The sequence below is a fragment of the Drosophila kikkawai genome, chromosome 2R (genome assembly GCF_030179895.1).
Source record: "Drosophila kikkawai strain 14028-0561.14 chromosome 2R, DkikHiC1v2, whole genome shotgun sequence".
NCBI lineage: Eukaryota > Metazoa > Arthropoda > Insecta > Diptera > Drosophilidae > Drosophila > Drosophila kikkawai.
The window spans coordinates 10,173,026-10,193,119 of NC_091729.1; the positions used below are offsets into that span (position 1 = coordinate 10,173,026).

General features: G+C 41.9%; 2 protein-coding genes across 20 annotated transcripts in view; both read left to right on the forward strand.

Moving 5' to 3' along the window:
- LOC108078030 (uncharacterized) overlaps nt 1-20,094 on the forward strand; it is a 291,179-nt gene that overhangs the window by 203,830 nt on the left and 67,255 nt on the right. The gene's annotated exons all lie outside the window — the stretch shown is intronic.
- Nucleotides 1-20,094, forward strand: part of mbl (muscleblind) — a 169,423-nt gene that overhangs the window by 118,991 nt on the left and 30,338 nt on the right. The window contains exon 3 of one of the 19 annotated variants that reach the window (XM_070284000.1): nt 13,255-13,452. The exons of the other annotated variants lie outside the window; for them this stretch is intronic. Coding sequence (XP_070140101.1) covers nt 13,255-13,437 — 183 coding nt within the window. The 3' untranslated portion in view covers nt 13,438-13,452. Of the gene's footprint in view, nt 1-13,254; nt 13,453-20,094 lie in introns of those variants that run through there. 19 annotated transcript variants of the gene reach the window in all.

Below are 20,094 nucleotides of genomic sequence, written 5' to 3' on the forward strand. Positions count from 1 at the left end.
CTGTGATCTCTACTTCTGGTCGGCTTTGGTGTGAGGTAAGTTAAGCAAATTCTGGTGTGTGAAAATAATATAAATAATAAAAGGCCTTTAATATTAAATATATTAAAATAACCCCCAGGAGATAGAAACTCACTAGAAATATGTTAAAAACCTAATTAAATTCTAATGACTCCACTCCGAAGTAAATTTCCCAACCATTCCTCTGAAAATAACTTCATCAATCTTAGCCATCTAATTTCATTCAACTTTCCCGTTGCTACCTTCTCAGGGTTCAGGTTAAGCCTCAGTTTTAATTTAATTTTAATACTCAACCCTCCGTCGAAAGTTTTCCCAAAAATTCCAAAACACATATCATGACGCAAATATAAAATGATGCAGCAACAAAAATGTAAAGAAAATGGGGGAAACTCTGTGTCTCAGTTTTCAGCTAACTCGCGGCTGTCGCAGATTTTGACATGTTGCAGCCTTCAGGAAAACCCGAATCTGCCGAGACTCTGAAAGACTGTTGCAGGTGGAAAGTTCTGTCTGGTTTTTCCACGCAAAAGTTGAGGCGGTAAGCAAGCAGAAAATGTCGTTCGCGCGCCTGTCAAAACTCCCGGAGAAAGGGTTTTTCTTCCACCCACCTGTATTGCTGCATCTGTCAGGCCTGGCCAAAAGTGTGCACTGTCAATTTATAGCTGCAGTTAATTTGCATGAAATATAAATAAATGTCAAAACAACTTGAGAAACCTTCTCCGAGGACTCCTTTAAAACGGGGACACTGTCTAAAGCTGCCTGCAGAGTATCCTTTTCGCCATCTGCAGGAGCTTCTGCTGTTGCTCGGGCGTCTGGCAAGCGAGAATTTAAATTAAATTAGAATTTCTCTTGGTGTGTAATTTAAAACTATTTTGCATAGAAGAAACTAAAGTGCGTCTAACACTCGGCTGCGAATCCCTCCCCCTCTTCAGCTGGCTTTCCCTGCTCTTTTTAGGAGCTCTGTGCAACCAACTTAAACTTGTTAAGCTTCAGGGAATTTTTAGCTCCACACAGCACCGCCAGCCAGTAGGAGATCCGCAAAAAAATGCGAGAAAAAAAATGTTACAATATTTAAAACTCAACTTGATATGCGCCTGGGAGCTTACTGCGTCTTCCCGAGCGCATGAGCATGTGAGAGTGTGAGCGTTTGATTTATAGTGAGCTGGGATTAAGCTGTCTTTGTGCTCGGCAAGAATGTTGCAGGAAATTTTTTAGTATAATGCACAGCAGCAGACGGCGTCCCATTTGACCTGGGCCCAAGAGGAGTTATCGGTCAGGGAACAAGGATCTCAAGTGGATGGGCTTACTTATGGCAGACAAATTGATAAATCAAATTAAAAGAATACTTTCTTATTTTAAGTAATACTATTATATCGATGGAATTGTTAATGTAAGCCACAATCAAATATGTAACATAATCACCTAAAAATCTTATAAATGCAAATTTTCAGCTATAATTCCCAATCGGTTATATCCATGAAAATAACAGGAAACTGTCACTGATCATTATATCTTTTCTAATATGAAAATTTAAATAAGATTACACACATTTATGTATCTTAATCTTAGTCTTGGTAAATCCCTTTCCATATATGGCTTCCGTTACTGCTCACTTCTAAGATTTATAATCGATTTCAAACCAACGGTTTTACTTTCAAGACGAAGCCATATTTTCTACTATGCCAACGTAGTTCAATGGACTTTAAATCTAATTAGCCCAAGCAAAGAAAGCATAAGAAAAAACCATAAAAATCAATAGGTATATGAAAAAACAATAAAAACAAAAAGAACCGTAACAAGGAACATATGAAAAATGGCGTCGCATTACGGTATATTGATATGTACAAACATGTGTAGGTATGTTTGAATATATACTTACGCAGTGATGACGACAACATCGCCATTGTTAATAGGATTACGAAGCAACAATAAGAATGAGAAGGAGGAGAATGAGGAGAAGGCAAAGTAGGAGAAGGAGGCGAACCAAGGGAACAACAGAGGGAAAGCAAAGCTAACGGCATTAGCAATGGCAGAAAACCCCAAAAGCGAAAAAAATCATTTATAGTAAAATACAACACAAAACGAGAAGCGAAAACAGCAGCAGTAACTGGAAATAGGCGAATACGGGAAAGAGAGAGAGAGGAGAAGAAAGAGATAGAGCAATAGAACGAGAGGGGCAAACAAAAGTAAATTAGATTGTGTGGCCCATTAAGGCATTAAGATTTCATTGCTATCTCCCTTCCGCTTGCTCGCTTTATCTCTCTCTCTCTCTCTTTCTGTGTAGTGTTGAGTACCCCTACCATATGGGACCTATCGTTAGTTACCCTCGTGACTGAGAAGCGGAGAATCAGAGAAACCTACCCCCACCACCGGGTTTCCTCCTTCTCTGACACACATGCGGCGACACTTAAAGCGTCGCCGTCGCAATTTAAGGGTTTCACTTAAGTCGCTTTCCCACACGGCAAGAAAATTGTCCTTAATATCTGTATTTCATTTAGGAAATATTACAAATTATGATAAACTGATTTAGTCGGAATTTAACATCCTTAATGCATACCTTCAATGCCTTTTTAAAAAGTATTTTAAAATATTAAGGGAACTTTTTAAGCTTATATCATTTCTTTAAGTAATTTATAGCTGGAATTACTTGATAGAATAAATTACTAAATTCCTGAAAAATCTTCAAATTCTTATATTTTCTTGTAAAAAATGTCCCTGTGCACCCTTCAGCCTTCTTCTATCTCTGCTAGCCCTTAGCTTTTCCCCATACACCGGACTACATCGCTTCATTTTCATTTTTTCGCACTTGAGCGTGTTTTTGTGTTGACTTGTTAGGCAGCTCGTCGTATCCTCGAACCCCTGACTGAATCTCGGGCTACGTGACTTTTTGCGGTTTGCTTGGATTTGGACGGCGAAAAGTGCTAAAAATTGCCCAATCCGCCGCAATATATACCAGCATTTTGTTTAATGACCTTGAAGCAGAAGCGTGAGTCGAAATGTATCTTGTATCTGGCGGATGTCGTTTGCTGGTCGCCTCTAGTGGCCGGCTAAATTTAATGGACCGTGCTCGAACACATGGGAGGGTATTCACTCGCTCTTTGTTTGCAGACTTTTAGGCGCTCGTCATTGTTTGGCATTTGACTTAATTTAAAGTGCTGGCCTCTAAGTGCAATTGGCTGTGAGGCGGAGACAATGGTCAGGAAACGTGTTGGAAGCGGAAATGCTGGGCTAAACCCAGTCAGTAAATAGGGAATTCGAGACTCTATCGGGCAAAGCGAACTTCCTAAGAAGGCAAGACATTATTGAACTCTGAATATTGTAAATGAATGGGTGGCTTTAATACTTTGAAATACAATCTTAGTTCGTAAATTCACAAGAAAACCCAAATGCTAACCCCAACTATTTCACCCTTTTTCTCGTTCCAGGTAAATTACATGTTCTCTAACTCTGCCCCCAAAAATGCCTTCGCCTCTGTGAGTAATTTAATTTAATAAATACGAGTATATTCGAGATGCTTGAAACCCGAGGACGTTTAGGGAGAGTGAGTCGGTCGGTCGGTCGAGCAAACATTTCGTAATTTTCAATTATGGGGAAAACATTTCAGGGGCCTTTGTGTCAGCAGCACACATGCTCGTAAAATGTTTTGTTTGTCGGCTAACCGGAATTTCGCATAATCATTTGCATACATAATAAAAATTCCCCAAATCATGAGCTGCTGCTGGAACCTCGGACCAAACTATTTATGCTGATCATCATTAACGGACCTTTCCGCAAGAAAAGCCGAGATTCAGCGAACAAGAAAATTAATTTATGTGCCGAAAGGGTTGCGAACTTCATCTTCAACGAAGTCGTAGTCCCTCTTTTCCAGTCCTTGATTTTTTGAGGGAAAACTAAACTCCTTGGGAGCGGGTTGTTTGGGCAGGAATAGAAATCATTAATATGCTGAGCTGTGCATGTGACAAAGGACACTCGCCGCACGGAGACAACAATGCATTATAATGTGCTTATAAATATATTGAGCAGGCTTCGGGTCCAGTTTCGTATCTATGTATCTCAAGGGTTGTCCATCCCAGCATCACTCGCACAGGCACTTTTCTATTATTTTCCCAGGCTTTGGGAACTTGTTAAGATTTTTATTTGGGAATTTTCGTAGTGGGCTTGTTTGATTTTTTGGCGTTGATAGCTGGAAGGTCAAACGAAAGTCGTTCACACGTTCCGCAAACACTCACAATTAGCAGCTGGCGTTGAGTGACCATTTGCTCTCTGGCCCGCCAAGGCAGTCGAAGAATCTAGGAGTCTTGAAAGCGGAAGCCACCTCGGGATGAATCCTTAATAAATTCCGAAATGGGACACGCGCTGGTCACGAGAACCCTCCTTCGAATCGAGTTGTTTATTCACTTCCTGGCGACATTTTATAGTTTTTTCTTCGTCCTTTGACTGTGTGTGGATTTCTCGCATTTTATTGAGATGAATTACCCAAACACACACACACACACACTCTGCTCCCAAATGGGGGTCAATGCTGCTGGTCTCGTCCTTTTACAAGTATTAATGATATGGGATTTGGCCTGATGTACTCCCGGCCTCCTGTGCATCAATATTCGGGCTTAACCCGGGAGGGACACACTGTGTCCTGGCAAAATCAATAGCATTCGCAACACAGAACAGAGCAAACAACAATTTTAATGTCCTCTCTGTGGGTCGGGGGCGTTCATAAATTTTTATTACGTAATTGAGTTTGTTCGGTTTAGTTCTGGCCAGAGAGAGAGGGTTGTTCTTGTTGCTGACGCCTGTACAAATGTCTTTGCATGAAACAATAAAACCAAATGTCGAATTCGCTGGAACGGTGGGGCCACCACCCTCCCTGCACTAACACTTCTCCACACCAAAAACATTATTAATAAATACAAATTCGTTTTGGGGTAAGCGGACGTTAGAGGGTTAAGATGGAAAAGGGATCAATAAATGTTGAGGGAATTGCAATTGCAGAGGGTTAAGCGTGCCGAGGGAACTATGGAAATGTGTAAAGGAAATAGTGTTGGAATGTGCAGAAAGAAAAGGGGAAGAACTTGGTTTGGCTTAAACTTATTTAGAGAATATATATTGCAATTGAGTATTTAAGCTTTAAGACAAACATGCTAAAGAAAGCCTCAAGCCTCAAAGCCCCACAAAAATCTATCCAACTTAGTTCCTTTCAAGGAGAGTTCAGGTTGTTAATAATTTCAAGGAAAAAAATCATTTAAAGCTCCAACTCAGACTCGAGAATATTCAACAGCGTAAAAACGATTTCTTATTCATTGCGTTCCATTGGCCACAAAAATAAAATGAAATGGAAGCACAGAAGGAGCTGAACCAAACATCTGCATTCTCATTATTAATTGATTAAGCTCGCTTTTCGCTTTTCCCCCGCTCAGCTCCCTTCGGTTGTCCAATATTTTGACAGCAAACACGCGCCGGGGAGACACCAAAAGTACTCGTGCTCGCCAAAAAAGAAATGCCTGAAAAAGAACAGATAAAGGAACAATAAATTTACATAAATTACCCGCATGAATGCCAAGGAGGCAAACCGAAAGAGATTGCTGGGTGGAGGGAGGCACTCGACAAAAGTGTCCCAAATGGGAAGCGGCAATTCAATAAGGCGGAGTGAAAGGCAAACCCGAATTATGCGGCACGTTCCACACGTAACTGGGCCTCGGATTCGGATTCGGATACGGTTTCGGGTTCTTATATTTTTTATTGGGAGGAGGCTCTCTGGAATTCATCGGGATATCAGGGTGCTATATATGAAGATGTGTCCCGTGTCCCGAGAGCGGAGAATGGCCGCAATTAGCATGCTAAGAGGATATGATGATGTACAAAAGAAGCGAGGCGAGCGACGGCGGCACACGCTCATAAATCACCTCGGGAAGGTGTCCCATAACAGGATAGCTCAGTAAAGTCCCGAACCCTTTTTTCCCGTTGTCCTGCAAACAATGGGCAGAGGAGAACTCTTAGCCCGTGGCGATGAAAGGTTGAGGTGTCATCGTCCTTTATCCTTATCCCGTTTCCCAATTCGAGTGTCAACAATAAACAAATTTGTTTTACATTCCCCGCGATCCCTTTTTATTTTATTTATTTATTTTGCTGCAGGACACACACACACACAGACACACACAACCCTTGAGGAGTAGGTCCTCGACGTCGTCGCCGTCGTCCTGGCAATCATGGAATTTTCACCACCCCAACCCCATCGGGTTTTGTGTCTTTTTTACTATTATTGTTATTATTGTTTCATTCCGAATTGGGCGCCCGTGTAAATGTTTCTGTTGTCGATGGGCCGGGCTTTTGGCCCTGTCAAATTGCTGTCAACATTTCAAACCAGTTCCAGTTTAATAATGTAAAAGTTTTCCCTCACCTTCTACACCTTCTCGCCTTCGTCCTGGCCTGGTCTGGTCTGGCTTGGTCGTCTCGTTGTCTCGGCTTTATTCCCCGAAAATGTTGTCAATCGTGGGGCAGATAAACTTGGGATTTGTTGCACAAAACTTTTCCGTTCCTGTTAATTAAACTTGAATGTGTGTGCGTGTGTCGGCGGTTTCCACGGGTAATAGAGCCGGAAAAGTAGCGCCGAAAAGTAGCAACTCCTAATGTGATTGCGGATCGTTCTGATGGAGTTTTCTCCCCATATACGATTTCCTTTGGCCGCGATTAAAGGTTGGAGATATCCTGTCTCTCTTTGCTCGTTTTGAAGCTAAGAAAATAAAAAAAAAAATATTTTCCAAGGACTTCCTTATTCGGCTTCAATTGGACTTCCTTTTTCTCCCTTTTTATTTCACTTGCTAATTGGATCAAATCAACAAAGTCCCGCCACCTCATTACTCTTTCAACCCCCGTTTGCTCTTTTAATTCCCACTCAAGAGCTCTTTGACTCAGAGCCATCACTCAAAGAGAAACAGTGGCAGAGAGACAGAGAAATGAATCCTGGCAACCCTTCTCTGGCTTTACTCTTTCTCCAGAAAGCACTTCCTTTTTCAAGTTGGAAGCCTTCTCCAATGCAAAAATTCTTATTCTTGGCTTTGATTTGTGCGCTTGACTTCGGATTTGGTTTCGGATTCGGTTTCGGTTTCTGGTCTGGTCTTAGTTTTCCTTTAAGTCCTTTGGGGGTTGTGCTAAGCTGACATCATCAACACCAAAGAGAGGGCAAAGCATGAGTCACACTCGGGACTAGACCACCCCCCTGATGCACCACTATCCGATTTCAGGTCCGCCCACGTAATTGCTTCCTGCAGATTTTCGGACATTGGGCCGTGTGCATAATTAAGCGCCTTCGGATTGTATTTTGAGGCCACTTAAAAATGTCAGACGGAAGTCGGGCAAAAGCCGAAGGCCCGGGGCAAACACCTGTCAGGTTTTTCCCCCCTCACTCCTACTGATTTTTTCCCTCTGGCGTCGTCAGTCTGGCGCACACATGGACGGACGGAGGCATTGTATATATGAGAATAGAGGGGATATAAGGGCACCCCCGTTGCGGCATTTGCCAATCAAGCTTTGGGCGGTCTGTCGGTGACACAAGCTAGAAGCAAACTCTTTTGAATCGAGAAGGTGGGCAATCGATAGATTTTCACCGTTCCCTGCGTATTTATTGGCATTATATTTATAAATGCCCCAATGTCGATCCCAACTGCCAAGTGGCTTTCTCTATATCCTTCCATGTGGCTAAATGCAGAGAGAGAAATTTGGAAGTAGCTGAAGATTTTACAAAAAATTTGTCTAAAAGTAGGCTTTGAATATTTAGTAAACCAAATTCCTTGTAGCCTACTCTTAGGCATGCTTTAAAGTGATTTTAAATCTACATTTTCTTAAATTTTAAAGAATACTTCTCTATTACAGAGTATTTATATTGGAACATGGTAACTGTGTCTTAACCTTTAACTTCATAAACAAACAGATTTAAAGACTCTAATATCTCGTACCTTTCTTGTACTTTTTTTCCCCCTGTGCATTTGTTTGTGTGTGTGGCCTGGATGGGCTGTCACTTTTTCGGTTTCCTAAGCAGCAGCAATAACAGCAGTGGGGAAAAACCTCATGACAAATTCATTTGACTTACACATGACTGAGCTCCTGTGGCTAGCCAACAACAAAGGACCTTGGGCGAGAGGTAGGTGGAAATTCGGGAGACGAAGCCCGACTATGAGGAAGGCTGGAAAATTTGACCTTGGATTGGGGTAGGTGACCCAACGGGGGAGAAATTGCGGAAAATACTGTGATATATGCTGAGCTGGGATAAACAGGCTGGATAAGAGGATTTGGGAAAACTTATGATGTGTTTTTCTTCAGAATCGATAAATATTTGAGAGCCTCAACGATAAATGGATCGATTACCCGTAAACGGTAAGTGGAGACTCTAGGAAAAGGCAGGGTTTTTCATGGGAATCTTTTACGTGTTGGTTTTATAATAGGCTGTACTTAAGAGCTTACCCAACCAAAGAATGTGGCAAAAACAAATGCTTCAACTATTACCATTGGTTCATTAATTTTTTACTCATAACTCACTACCGTTTGGGCCCACTGTCCCAGGCACCGCCTTCATTCATTTGTCATGCTTATTTAATAATAAATTGTCTTGCCTTTTGTAATAAATTCAATTGGTTGGATGTGGCAAACGACGTCCCTTAAGCCGACCAGATATTGATTGAGCAATGAACTATCATTTGCGGTCGGACGCTGTTTAAGCCGCAAAACAGGACTCAAAACTTAGCATAATTGACCATAAACTGTCCATCGAATCATTTGGACAATCAACTGGCCACCGCCTGCAGTTTTTAATCAACTTTTGCGAGGGAAAAAGGTCTATCGTTGGCATAACTCAGTGGTCGGTCCTCGGTTCCTCCCGGTCATCGTTAGGCCGAGAACTTTGCCCATAGAGCAGATGTTGTTTCTCTAATCGGACCCGTTCCCGGGTCCGAGTCCGAGTTCGAAGTCCAAGCTCAAAGTCCAAGTCGAAGTAAACTACCCCGTGGAGACAGCATCTCCTTCTCGGTGGGCAACCCCTGGTCCTCATTACAAATAAATATCTTTGACTATTTATAATGCCGCAGGGACCTCACCTTCGTTTCGCCTCGGTTTCCCCCTGCCATCCTCTTGATTCTGTGCAAATTATGCAGATTAGAGGGTCAGTTCACAGCTGCCGGGCTGGGCGAGCTTGTCTGGAACCTGGCACCTGGATTGGATGGATAAAAAAGAAATATATATATATGAAAGAAAAGTAGCAACCTTTAACTGCAGCCTCCTGTTGCCCCGGATATTTACATAAGAATCGAATTTAATCTTTGGCCGCATAATTTGCCACAATTTATTGGGAAACGGAGGCCGCCGCCCTCATTGAATCTAATTTGATGGTGTTTTCCGTGCCAAAAATGCGCTCGAAATGAGTTCATAATAAGATTATCTGGGTCACATGTGTTGAGCACGACTGGTTAACTTTTTTCGTCTGTGTTTTTTCCTTTTGCTTTTTTGATTTTGGCTCTAAAAAAATATGGGCCAAAAACATGGAGAACGTTGCCAGCTGTGTGTGGGCGTCCATTCAATGCCAACAGAAATGTCGCCATTAATTTGGTTTATTTTTGCCGCCTTATCGGTGGTTGTTGCCTGTAATTTTAATTGAGTTTTGACTGCTTTTTATATAGTTTTTGGCTGCGGAAACTAGAGCCTGCCAGTTACGGCATAAAAATTGCATTGTATTGCCACACTTATCGGCCTGCCGGTAGCCCTCTATCTCTCTTCAATATGTCAGCTCTAAACAATGGGTCTCTCCACTCGAAGCGTGAAATGTCAAAGGGAAAAAGTGAAGTTAAAAAAATAGGAAAGCCAATTTCCTGACGCATCGCTCGTGCTGCTGGAAAACGCATTCTTAGCCTGTGTATTGGGCAATGCGACAAAAACAAAAAAAAACAAGAAAGGAAGTTAACTTCGGCACGCCGAAGTTTGTATACCCTTGCAGATATTATTTCATTACATTTTACCTATACTTATTATGTTTACAGTTTGACAGTTACAGTTTTGCATTCCCAGCTTTACATTTTGTATACATCTACCGATCGGTTTATATGGCAGCTATATGATATAGTTGTCCGATTTTTATGAAATTTATACCAAAATTCTAGAACAATAAAAAAAGCCTATATCTCAGAGTAGATACAAATACGTTGAAAAACAACGAAGCTATAATTTTTTTCCTATTAATTTCCCGATCGTTCCTATGGCAGCTATATCATATAGTCGTCCGATTTTCATAAAATTTTTACCAAAATTTAGAAATAATATAAAATGACCATATCTTAAAAATGGTGCAAAAATATTGAAAAACAGCAAAGTTATAATTTTTTTTCTAAAAATTTATCGGACATTTGTATGGCAGCTATATGATATAGTCGTCCGATCCGGCCCGTTCCGACATATATAGCAGTGAGAGTATATAGAAGACTATATGCAAAGTTTCATTCAGATAGCTTTTAAACTGAGGGACTAGTTTGCGTAGAAACGGACAGGTGGACAGACGGACAGACGGACAGACGGACAGACGGACAGACGGACAGACGGACATGGCTAGATCGACTCGGCTGTTGATGCTGATCAAGAATATATATACTTTTTAGGGTCGGAAACGTCTCCTTCACTGCGTTGCAAACTTCTGACTGAAATTATAATACCCTGCAAGGGTATAAAAAAAGAGAAAGAACTGAAAATCGCAATGCTTTGTTTTCGAGTAGCGAACTGGAGTGCAGTGAACGCGGGTGTGTGCCGCTTGATTGTAGATAAATATGACAATAAAATAGTCATAGAGCGAGGGCCGCAGGAATCCAACGTTGTCAGCTTAAAATAGCGAAAATATTTTCGCTCCACTGCGGTACAGTTGGCTCCAAAAACGCACAGGCAACGAGCGCGCGTTTGTGACGTGTGAAGGCGATGTCAGCGATGCAAGCGCAATTTGGCGCCATCTGTCGGGTTGTAGGGGATAGTGAACCGTTATAGAGGGGGTTTTTCAGGGGGGTTTTCTGGGTGGCTTTTTGAGAGGTTTTTGTGTGTAGTGCGGGGGTTACAAGGGCAACGCACGTGATAAGCATATGAAATTTTATGGCAACTCTATTTGTAACTTTCACTGCCTGCACATGTGTGTGTGTGGGTGTGGGTGAGTGGGTTTGCCAACAACTTTTGCTTTGAAGTTTGTCTGTCTGTCACACACACACATACACGCACATACCCCTTCTCAGCTGCTTTTGTGTGTGCGCTGACTTGGAAAATACTTTTTGTGATAACATTTTATGGCTTGACAAGGCAGCCGCCGCATCTCGGCCCAAAGGAGCGAGCGAGAGACAAACTCTTCTTCCGAGTTCCTTGCAATTTTTCCTTAACGAAAGAATTATAAAAGAAATGGCTGCTGCAGCAGGATGGAGCCAGGGAAAGGAGCAGGACTCGAGGCTAATGGTTCGAGTGCAGGGCATCAATTTGCAATATGACAGTTGCCTATAAATAGCCAAAATGACAATGCCAGCTTTGGCACTTTCTATCCGACATTGATGGAAGTTGAAATATTTTTTTTTCGTATAATAAAAAAGGCAAAGAAAACTCTTTATGATCTATAAATGTTTCAAAAAGGAGTGATTTTTGGTTTTAAATTATTTTAAATTGAATTTAAATCACTGGAAACTAAGAATTTGGTAGATAATTATGATTTCAACAAAGAATAAATGGGTTTTTTCTAAGGAAAAACTAGATTATTGTGGATTATTATATAATTTATAGTTTTCTGGTGCTTTATTTATATAAAATCAATTTGAAAAGTGTGGTTTTCATTGAAAGTTTATGATTTTTGTTTTGTTAGAGCGAAACAATTTTAAGTTTAAATGCCAGAAAATAAATATTTTTTAATGGTCAGGTTTTGTTTGCCAAAATAGGACATCGAACTGATTTGGGAATGCGTGTTCCTCTGCATTTGTGATAGCCACCGATGCTGGCAATTACCAATTTGTTTGGCATTTAAAGCGGGTTCAAAACTCTACCAAACTGGTGGAAGGGGCGGAAAAAATAAACACGCATGCTTATGAGGTCATTCCACAGTCATAAAATTTTCGCTTTGTGGTTCCGCAGAGTCCCAAACAGACATTTGTCGCCCCAGCAGCACTTTCCCCTTCCTTCCCTGCCTGCGTGTTGGTGTGTTTGTACGTTTGTGTTTGTCATTGCCACTTAGCCTTATTAGTATGTGCGGCGGGCAACCGGGCGGCGCCCGCCCGACTGTCGGTCCAACCATTTTGGCCAAAAGTGGCAATGAAGCTTGCCAAAAAGGATATACGGTGCAGTGCACACTTGCAGCTTATTTTATGCTCTCCTTGCAGCAGCGTCATGTAAGCAACAACGCCAGAAAGTATGCAATATTAAAATATATACGTATGAGTGGTATATGCGAGAGGGGTCTGGGACATCAGACAGCTGCGCAATAACTGTACATTAAAAGTCATTGCATTCATGATATTATTTTTTATGTATTTTTTCCCCTCTCCTTCCCATGCACCTCTGTTTATATTTGTATACGTATATTTTTTAACGATTTTTTTTCTCTCTGTTAGAATTGAAATTTTTTCTCATTTGTTTGCCTGCCCACCGCTGCTCATCATTTGCCCCGTCTGTTTGTTCGTTCATTTTCTCTGCTTTTTTGTTGTTGTTTGTTTGGTGGCCTTTGGGGGCCTGACACGCCTACACACACACACTCCCCAAAAACTCACATTCAGCCCAAGTAAACAAAAAAAAACGAACTGCATTGTGAAAGTCCCTAAGCGGGCAAGCGCTAATGCTTTGTTGATGAACAAAAAAATGCTGGCAAAAAAAAGGCATGCTAAAAATAATAGCAAAATAAAACCCCGCCAAATGTGCGCCGCAAAATATTCATATTTTTCAGTTAGACTCAACAGTTGGATTTTTCCAGCCGCAGAGAAAACTGCAGTCGAGAAGGCAGTTTAAATGAAAATAAAATAAAATGCACTTAAAGTTCACAGGAAATCCCTTAAAACTTCAGGGAAAATATAAATGTCTCTGTTTAGAACTGCTTTCTTTGAAATAACTTGAATTGATGTCTAATTTAAGCTTAGCTTAAAACTAACCATTTCTTCCTTCAATTAAATGCCAATTATTGGCTTCTGCCACACAATAAATTTAACTCAAACAATAACATTTGTCTAAAAATCACAACAATTCTTCTTTTACTTGCAGGTGAGTACTCGTTGTGGGCAGACAGGACATGAAGTGCATCGGCAAGTAAACAAAGATGCCAAGTTCATAATAAATTTGATAGAAAAAGATATTGCTGCACAATTCAGTCGAGCTGAAAGTTATTTCATAATTTATTCGACACCTAAAAGACAAACTATATATGTATATAGAAAATATGGCTAGCCAATAAGCTGTCACACAGCAGAAATTCTCAAAGCAGCAGCAGCAAATTAAATGCAATTCAATTTCTAAAATCAAATATCTTCTGTCTCCCATTTCTATATATAAAATATATATATTTTATGATATATAGTTGGGTGTATATATTGTAAGCTAGAAACACATGTTAGACAATCAAAAGGAAAGGAAACCGAAACAAGTTAACCACAAAACGGACAAGCAAGGACTTTCAAGGGCCGGGGAGGGTGGTGAAAAAAAAGGAAAGAAGGGACAATTTTCCACTTGCTGGGCTCCCCTTGGTTTGCTTCGGTTTCCGCAAACACGGCAAAAGATGTTATCCTTTATCCTTTTTATTTTGCGAAAAATTCAATATTTTTCAAACAAACAACAACACCATGCCACCATCAAGAGGCTGGGCGACGCACATCGAAGGATAACATATTAAATTTGCCAACAGCAGCCAGCAGGACTGGCAAAGGGACAATGCCATAAAGACAAGAAATCAATTTTTTTCTTCTTTTGCTCCTTGCGTAACGTAACGTTGTGTGGAGAAAATAATTTTCTAACAATAAAAAATTGCCCGAGCGACCGATCGAAGGACTCGCACACTCACTTATGTTCTCCGGCCTTTAAAATCGAAAGGAAACGTAGCCGGGTGTGTGGCAAATCATAAAAATCGAACGGGGGTTTCGCATGATGAAGGGGCTGTGTGGCAGGCCATAAAAGCAGGGGGAGAGGCAATAAAAAATTGGGGAAAAAAGAGAAGGATGAGGCCAGATAGAGATCCTGGCCTAAGGACTCGGGATTAGGCGGCTGGCCAAAAGTCGAGACTTTAATTGAGGTGAAAGGAGCCAGGGAAATGCCTCTGCAACTTTTCTCTGCCTTCTATCACCGACAACTGGCTCGATGTCCTTTCTGCTTTGCCCACCCTCTGTTTACACACACATGTCCCTCCTCGAACTCGAACTAATAACGAGCCCCATTTTGTGTAAATCGATAAAGTTGTTACATGGCAACATCAGTGGCAAAAAAAAAAAAATAAAATAAAAGTTTATTTTTGTTAGCAGCAAAGTTTTTCCTTCGTTCGGTGGGTAATATTATCGCATGTTGCATTTGCCGGGCGTCCTGACAATTGAATTATTTATGTGCCTTTGGGTCTTCTTCGTCTGGCCAAGTCGACCCGGTCTGCTGGCCTTTTGTTTGCGCATTGATTGAATCCTTTCGATGTCCTGCGGACGCTCGCCCATTGTCAGCCCGTCCTGCTCATATGCGCTTTATGCAGTTTATTGGCGATTACATTCACTCAAGAGCAGACCAGGGCAGAGCAAAGCACCACAACGTCCAATCATTTCGTCCTGGTCGGGGTCTTGGCTTTGCCTTTCGTCCTGCGATCCTTCACTGTGATTGTCATCGTTTGTGGAAATTTGATAAGCGCTTTTTGTGCTCGTGTGCGAGTTGTGTGTACTCTTCCTCGGCATCCTCTTCCATCTCTGTCGCTAGACATGTTTGTTTGCCAGCGAAACTTTGCTTGTTCGTGTCAGGACTTGGATCTTTTTAATAATGCGGGTTATGTGATGGATTTATTAAAAGCGTGTCCCCATGTCGCTCCACTCTGTTTGTGTTTGCCATAAACTTTCTCCTTGTCTGTTGTCAGAGCTTCCCTTTTCAATTAGTTTGCCGCATTGAAATGCTTCGGCATGCCGGTATTAAATGTCAAGTGCTCCTCCATTGTGGCGGAGTTTAGAAAGCAAAAAAAAAAGTGGTAGGCAGCCCTAAAAAAAATAAAACAAAAAACAACAAAAATAAAAGTTGGCAACAATAGGCTGGCGGCCCCATAAGTATGCCATAATAATTGCAAACGATGTCCCAGGACAAAACACATATGGGCAATAAAATTTTTTATTCACCAGCGCCCATTCATTTGACCGCAAGGCAAGACCACGCCCATCGGCCCGCACAACCCGTTTTTATTTCTCATTTTACGATCATGCAAATGTCTTCGAGCGGCGGCAGTGCCCGGCGACGGAGGCGGCGTTGGCGCCAAAAAGTCGGCAACATATGTCCGACAACATGAAACGAAATCAATTTGCCTGTGTCACGACCTTGGGGGCCACCAACTCAACCCGGAGGCCAAAAAGTACCCCGAATTGTACACTGAAAGAAGACGTATGAGATTTAACTTAACTTACCTATAAGATTGAAATTACTATATATCCCTTAACTCCTTATGACAAACATTTAAATTGATTCTAATAGAGACGTTCTACTTCGTTCCCTGCTCGGGCGCCATAAATAAATTTTGCTTGTACCAAACGTATCACATTGGTATTTTCTAAAAATGTCAATTATCCATCTAATATGTAACTGACCTGCATTTTCTTTCTCTGTATGTGGGGCACACACTTCTGCGGCTTGTTATTACGGCATGCGACTAAATTATTATGGGGGCTCGTTAATTTGCGGACACTGCGGACGTCCACAGAAAAAAAATCGCAAATAATCGCATTAAATGGGGCCACGCCTGCGAAGGCACAGGGCAGAAAAGGGAAAATCGATTAAGCAAGCGGCGGGCTTTTCACTCCTACCTACCATGCCTCACCCCTCACCGTTCGTTGGCCTCTTTTCATATTACATTATGGTGATTATTTTTATCGCCGCGTCACGCGATATTTTCCTGATGTCGCCGCCTTTTGCTAAAATGGCGAACGTAACTGAAGGAAACGGAAACGCCACCGAAACGCGTGAGTGTGAGTTTGAGTGCGAGTGAGAGTGTGGTGCGGTTCCTAGGCAAACATTTGCCATATCTATGCCAGTGTGTGAGCTGTGTGTGTATGTGCGAGAGCTGTGTAAACGACGCCGCCTTGCAAATGACTGCAGTTAAAAAGTCATCAATGTCTGCCAAAAACGAAGCTCGCCATTAAATGTTGCCGCAGTTTATGCCAATCTCCGTCAGAGTGTGTGCGTGTATGCGAGTATCTATGTGAGTGTCGATTTCGCAGTCAGGATAACACCCGAGCGAAGTCAAGTCATGTCAAGTCAATGCGAGACCCCATCCTCAATAATACAACCTCGCTCTTGGCCTTCTCGCCTCGTGTGTTGGAAAAATATGTGTATGGGAATGTTGAAAATTTATTTCTATCATAAAAAAAGTAAAAGAACAGAATGGTGGGAAAGGGGAGTGGAAAACGAACAAAGTCCCAAAATACCGCAGCATGCTTTTAGGCTTAAAAATGCTTTTAAAGTGGACTTTATGAAAAAGCCTCGAAAACAAAAAACACGCCATACATATTGTTTGGCACAAATAAAATAACAAATAGAACGAAAACTCTCTTCATTGATATTCATTTTGCAACGGAGCAAATTCAACACACAAAAGGTAGAATAAATAAATGGCCAAACCTGTACCTTTAAAATTACTCCCAATTGCGCAATAAGACTTCCCCCGAGAGGCCATCCATTCCCTCAGGGGCCTTCCATTCAAACAAAAGCCTCCAGTTAGATACTGCTGGCGATCAAGACTCCTTCCCCCAGATTAATCGGGAATCGCTATGCCAAAGCCCAGTGTCCAGGAGTCTGCCTTGCAATTTGTAAAGCGGCACATGGCCATGTGGTCAACTCATAGGGAGGCAAAAGGCTTCCAGGGAAAAAATCAATGTGCTACAAACACAAACACGCACATACACAGGAAAAAATGTGTTTACTCAGTAAGATATATTACTGAGTCTTAGAATAATGGTAAAATAACAAATGTAGTTGTCATCAGTACAAAAAAAAAAAATGGAAATTTACTTTAAAATTTAAAATTACTCTGTTATTTATGCCAGTGTAAGCACCGCAACCCGTGTCGCAGGAGAGTCCCTGCTCGGGCGCCACGGCGTGCATTATGTGGCCATATGTGTGTTGTGTGTGCATGTGTCGGCCTGTGTACAAATAAACACGGCAATGCAAACCGAAGCGGGGCAAAGGGGCACTGCCACCACGTCGGCCTGCAGGCTGCAGTCGGTTTACGTTTAATGCCCGTATATATATTGTGTTGCCTACTTTCGGGTGCAGTGGCCAATGGCCTCCGCTCGGCCACTTTTTTAAAGCCCTTTAAATGTGAGCAAACTTTTCCACGTGTGCGCACCGCGTCCGCCGCTGGGACGTTAGTTAAACGTATGCCTGACCAGAGGAAGAGGAGGAGGAGAAGAGGACTAGGTGCAGGAGAGCATGGCGTTATATGGTTTGTGTATTGAAAATTGGATTTTCAATTGGTTTGCAAAACGGAAATTAATTCGGGGGCGCAACGGAGCCGAAGCCCCGTAACCGGCAGGCGAAAATGAAGCAATGACGTCCACGACGATGATGATGATGACGGGAGCGAAATGACCACTGCCACTGCACCAGGGTTTTGAGCGTGGAGTGTTTGTGTGCAAAAATAATGTGGAAGTCTCCTGCCTTCTCCTTTTTTTTTTGGCCATTTCGCTTCGCGAATGGGGCTCTCACCGAGTTTTTATTATTTTTTTTTCTGTGCCCAGCTCTCACTCCGTTCCCGTTTTGCACTTTAATTAAATTAAGTGAATTTCGAGGATGATAAGCAGCAAGCGGCAAATGAAACGAGCCAAACGGGGCGAGGCAGGGCAAAAGGTGAGGGAAAACAGCTGAAGAGGAGGTTAAATGAGCAAATGAAACGAAAACACGGCAGTGAGATAGAGCCACTACTGAAATCAGAAATTGCCATTTGGCCAACTCAAGTGCGGCAGGAACAAAAAAAAAAAGGAGGAGCAGAAAAGGCAAGGCACCAACCAACTACACTTTTTGGGCCAGAACGACAGTTACAACAGCGTTTAGTAGAATTCCATTAACTGAGTGCACTCCTCCTGTCCAGAAGGTAATCCACTTTGCCCGAGTACAGTTGTGCTGGCAAAATTATAGGGCACATTTTTCAATTAACACAAATCCCCTGAATGCAGTTATTCCCCAGGATAATGGTTCACCCTGAAACGGGTCCCTCGGTTGCCAGTTTAAAGTTAAAGCAACCAAGTTAGATTGTCGCACTGGGGCAAGTGCTTAAAGGGCTAGTATTTATGCGGTAATTTCATGAACTAAATAAAATAAATGGGAACGAAAAATTAAGAAATAAGTTAATAGAAATTAAAAACTAGTATCTGAATTAAACACGATTATCTTATTTCGTTTATTTCTCTGTTCGATCGCAACTGACAAAATCTAGTTAAAAATTGGCCATTAATTTTTTTATTAGTAATTACCAATTACTTTTATAGATTATTTTTATTCCCTTTTACATACAATTTCCTGATCTGGTTAGAATTCAATTTAATTTTGCGATATCTTAAGTTCCCAGGACACGCAACGCATAAACGGGTTAATAGAAGCGAGGCAGATGGCTGAATCCTGCCGGGAATCTGTTGCAAATCCCAAAAGTATGCAACTGCAGTGGCGGGCAGGGTCCCCATTCATTGAATGAATGAATGAGTGAGGAAACGAACGCATGATTGAAAAAAAACATGGCCACAGAAAGTCGAGGCTCGTTCATTGTTTTCTGCACTCGCACACATACATGCACTGAGAGAGCAGAGATATACGGAATATAAAAAACAGGAGGGGGCAAAATCCACACACACTTGCACGGCTTTTAGGGGGAGTTCAGTGACTGCAAATACATACATACATATACCATATATATGTATAGGAGCCGGCTATGTTGCCTTTTGTCTGAGGCAAATCGCTTAACATGCACCGCTGGTCGTCGGTGTGTTGTCTACCTTCCCAATCCCCCCTCCAAATCTAAGCCCCCTTTCGGAGCAGGCACCTCTGCTTTTGGCCATTGTTTTGTCCCGAGCCCGGCAAACACTTTTCCCTGGATCTCGCTTGCCAGCTCTACTCTATGGCCGGCAAATATTGACCATTTGCCTTTTGCCAATTTGTTTGCATTTCAGGAAAATATTTTCATTTTCAATGCTCGCTTGCCATATTGAAAATTAAACTGCAAACTATGCCTGTGCCTGTGTCTGTGTCTGTGGCACATGGAAAATTGCCTTGATTTCCCTGGCCATGCCTACTGTGAATTGTCATTTTTAATTTATTTTGTTGCCTGGCATTTATACAATAAATATCTCACTGTGTCCTCACACACACACACACAGACAGCGCTCGTGTGTCGTCCTGGCTATTTTGAGGCCTTGTTGTTTGCAATTGCTTTTTGATTATCTCTATTTGCCGTTTGTGCTATTGAGCTACGTTCGTTCTGCTGGCCAAGTGAAAACAAATTGAGTTCTCTCCGTTAAGCGTCGAAAATAGTTTTCAACTCTCTCTCTCTCTCTCTGTATCATGTGTGTGTGCGGGTCCTAAAGTGCTAAAGCTTGTAGTGCCGTTAGTTTGCATTAAATTTGTTGGCAACTGACTCGCTTAAGAACGGACCAAAAAAGGCGAAGGAGAGTGTCAGGGAATTATGCCTGGCCGGGGCCGTTTGTAGTTGGTGTTTTCCTTTTTTTATTCGGCAACATTTTCTGCTTATGTTTTATGTAAAGCCTTAAATGGAGTTTGCACTACTCCAGGACGATGTGAGGAGCGGCAAAAGTTCGGAGGACATGCAATTTGTGTGTTCCAAAGTGGCTTATCATAAGTTTCACTTGGTTGCTGCCGCTGGTAACAACGCCC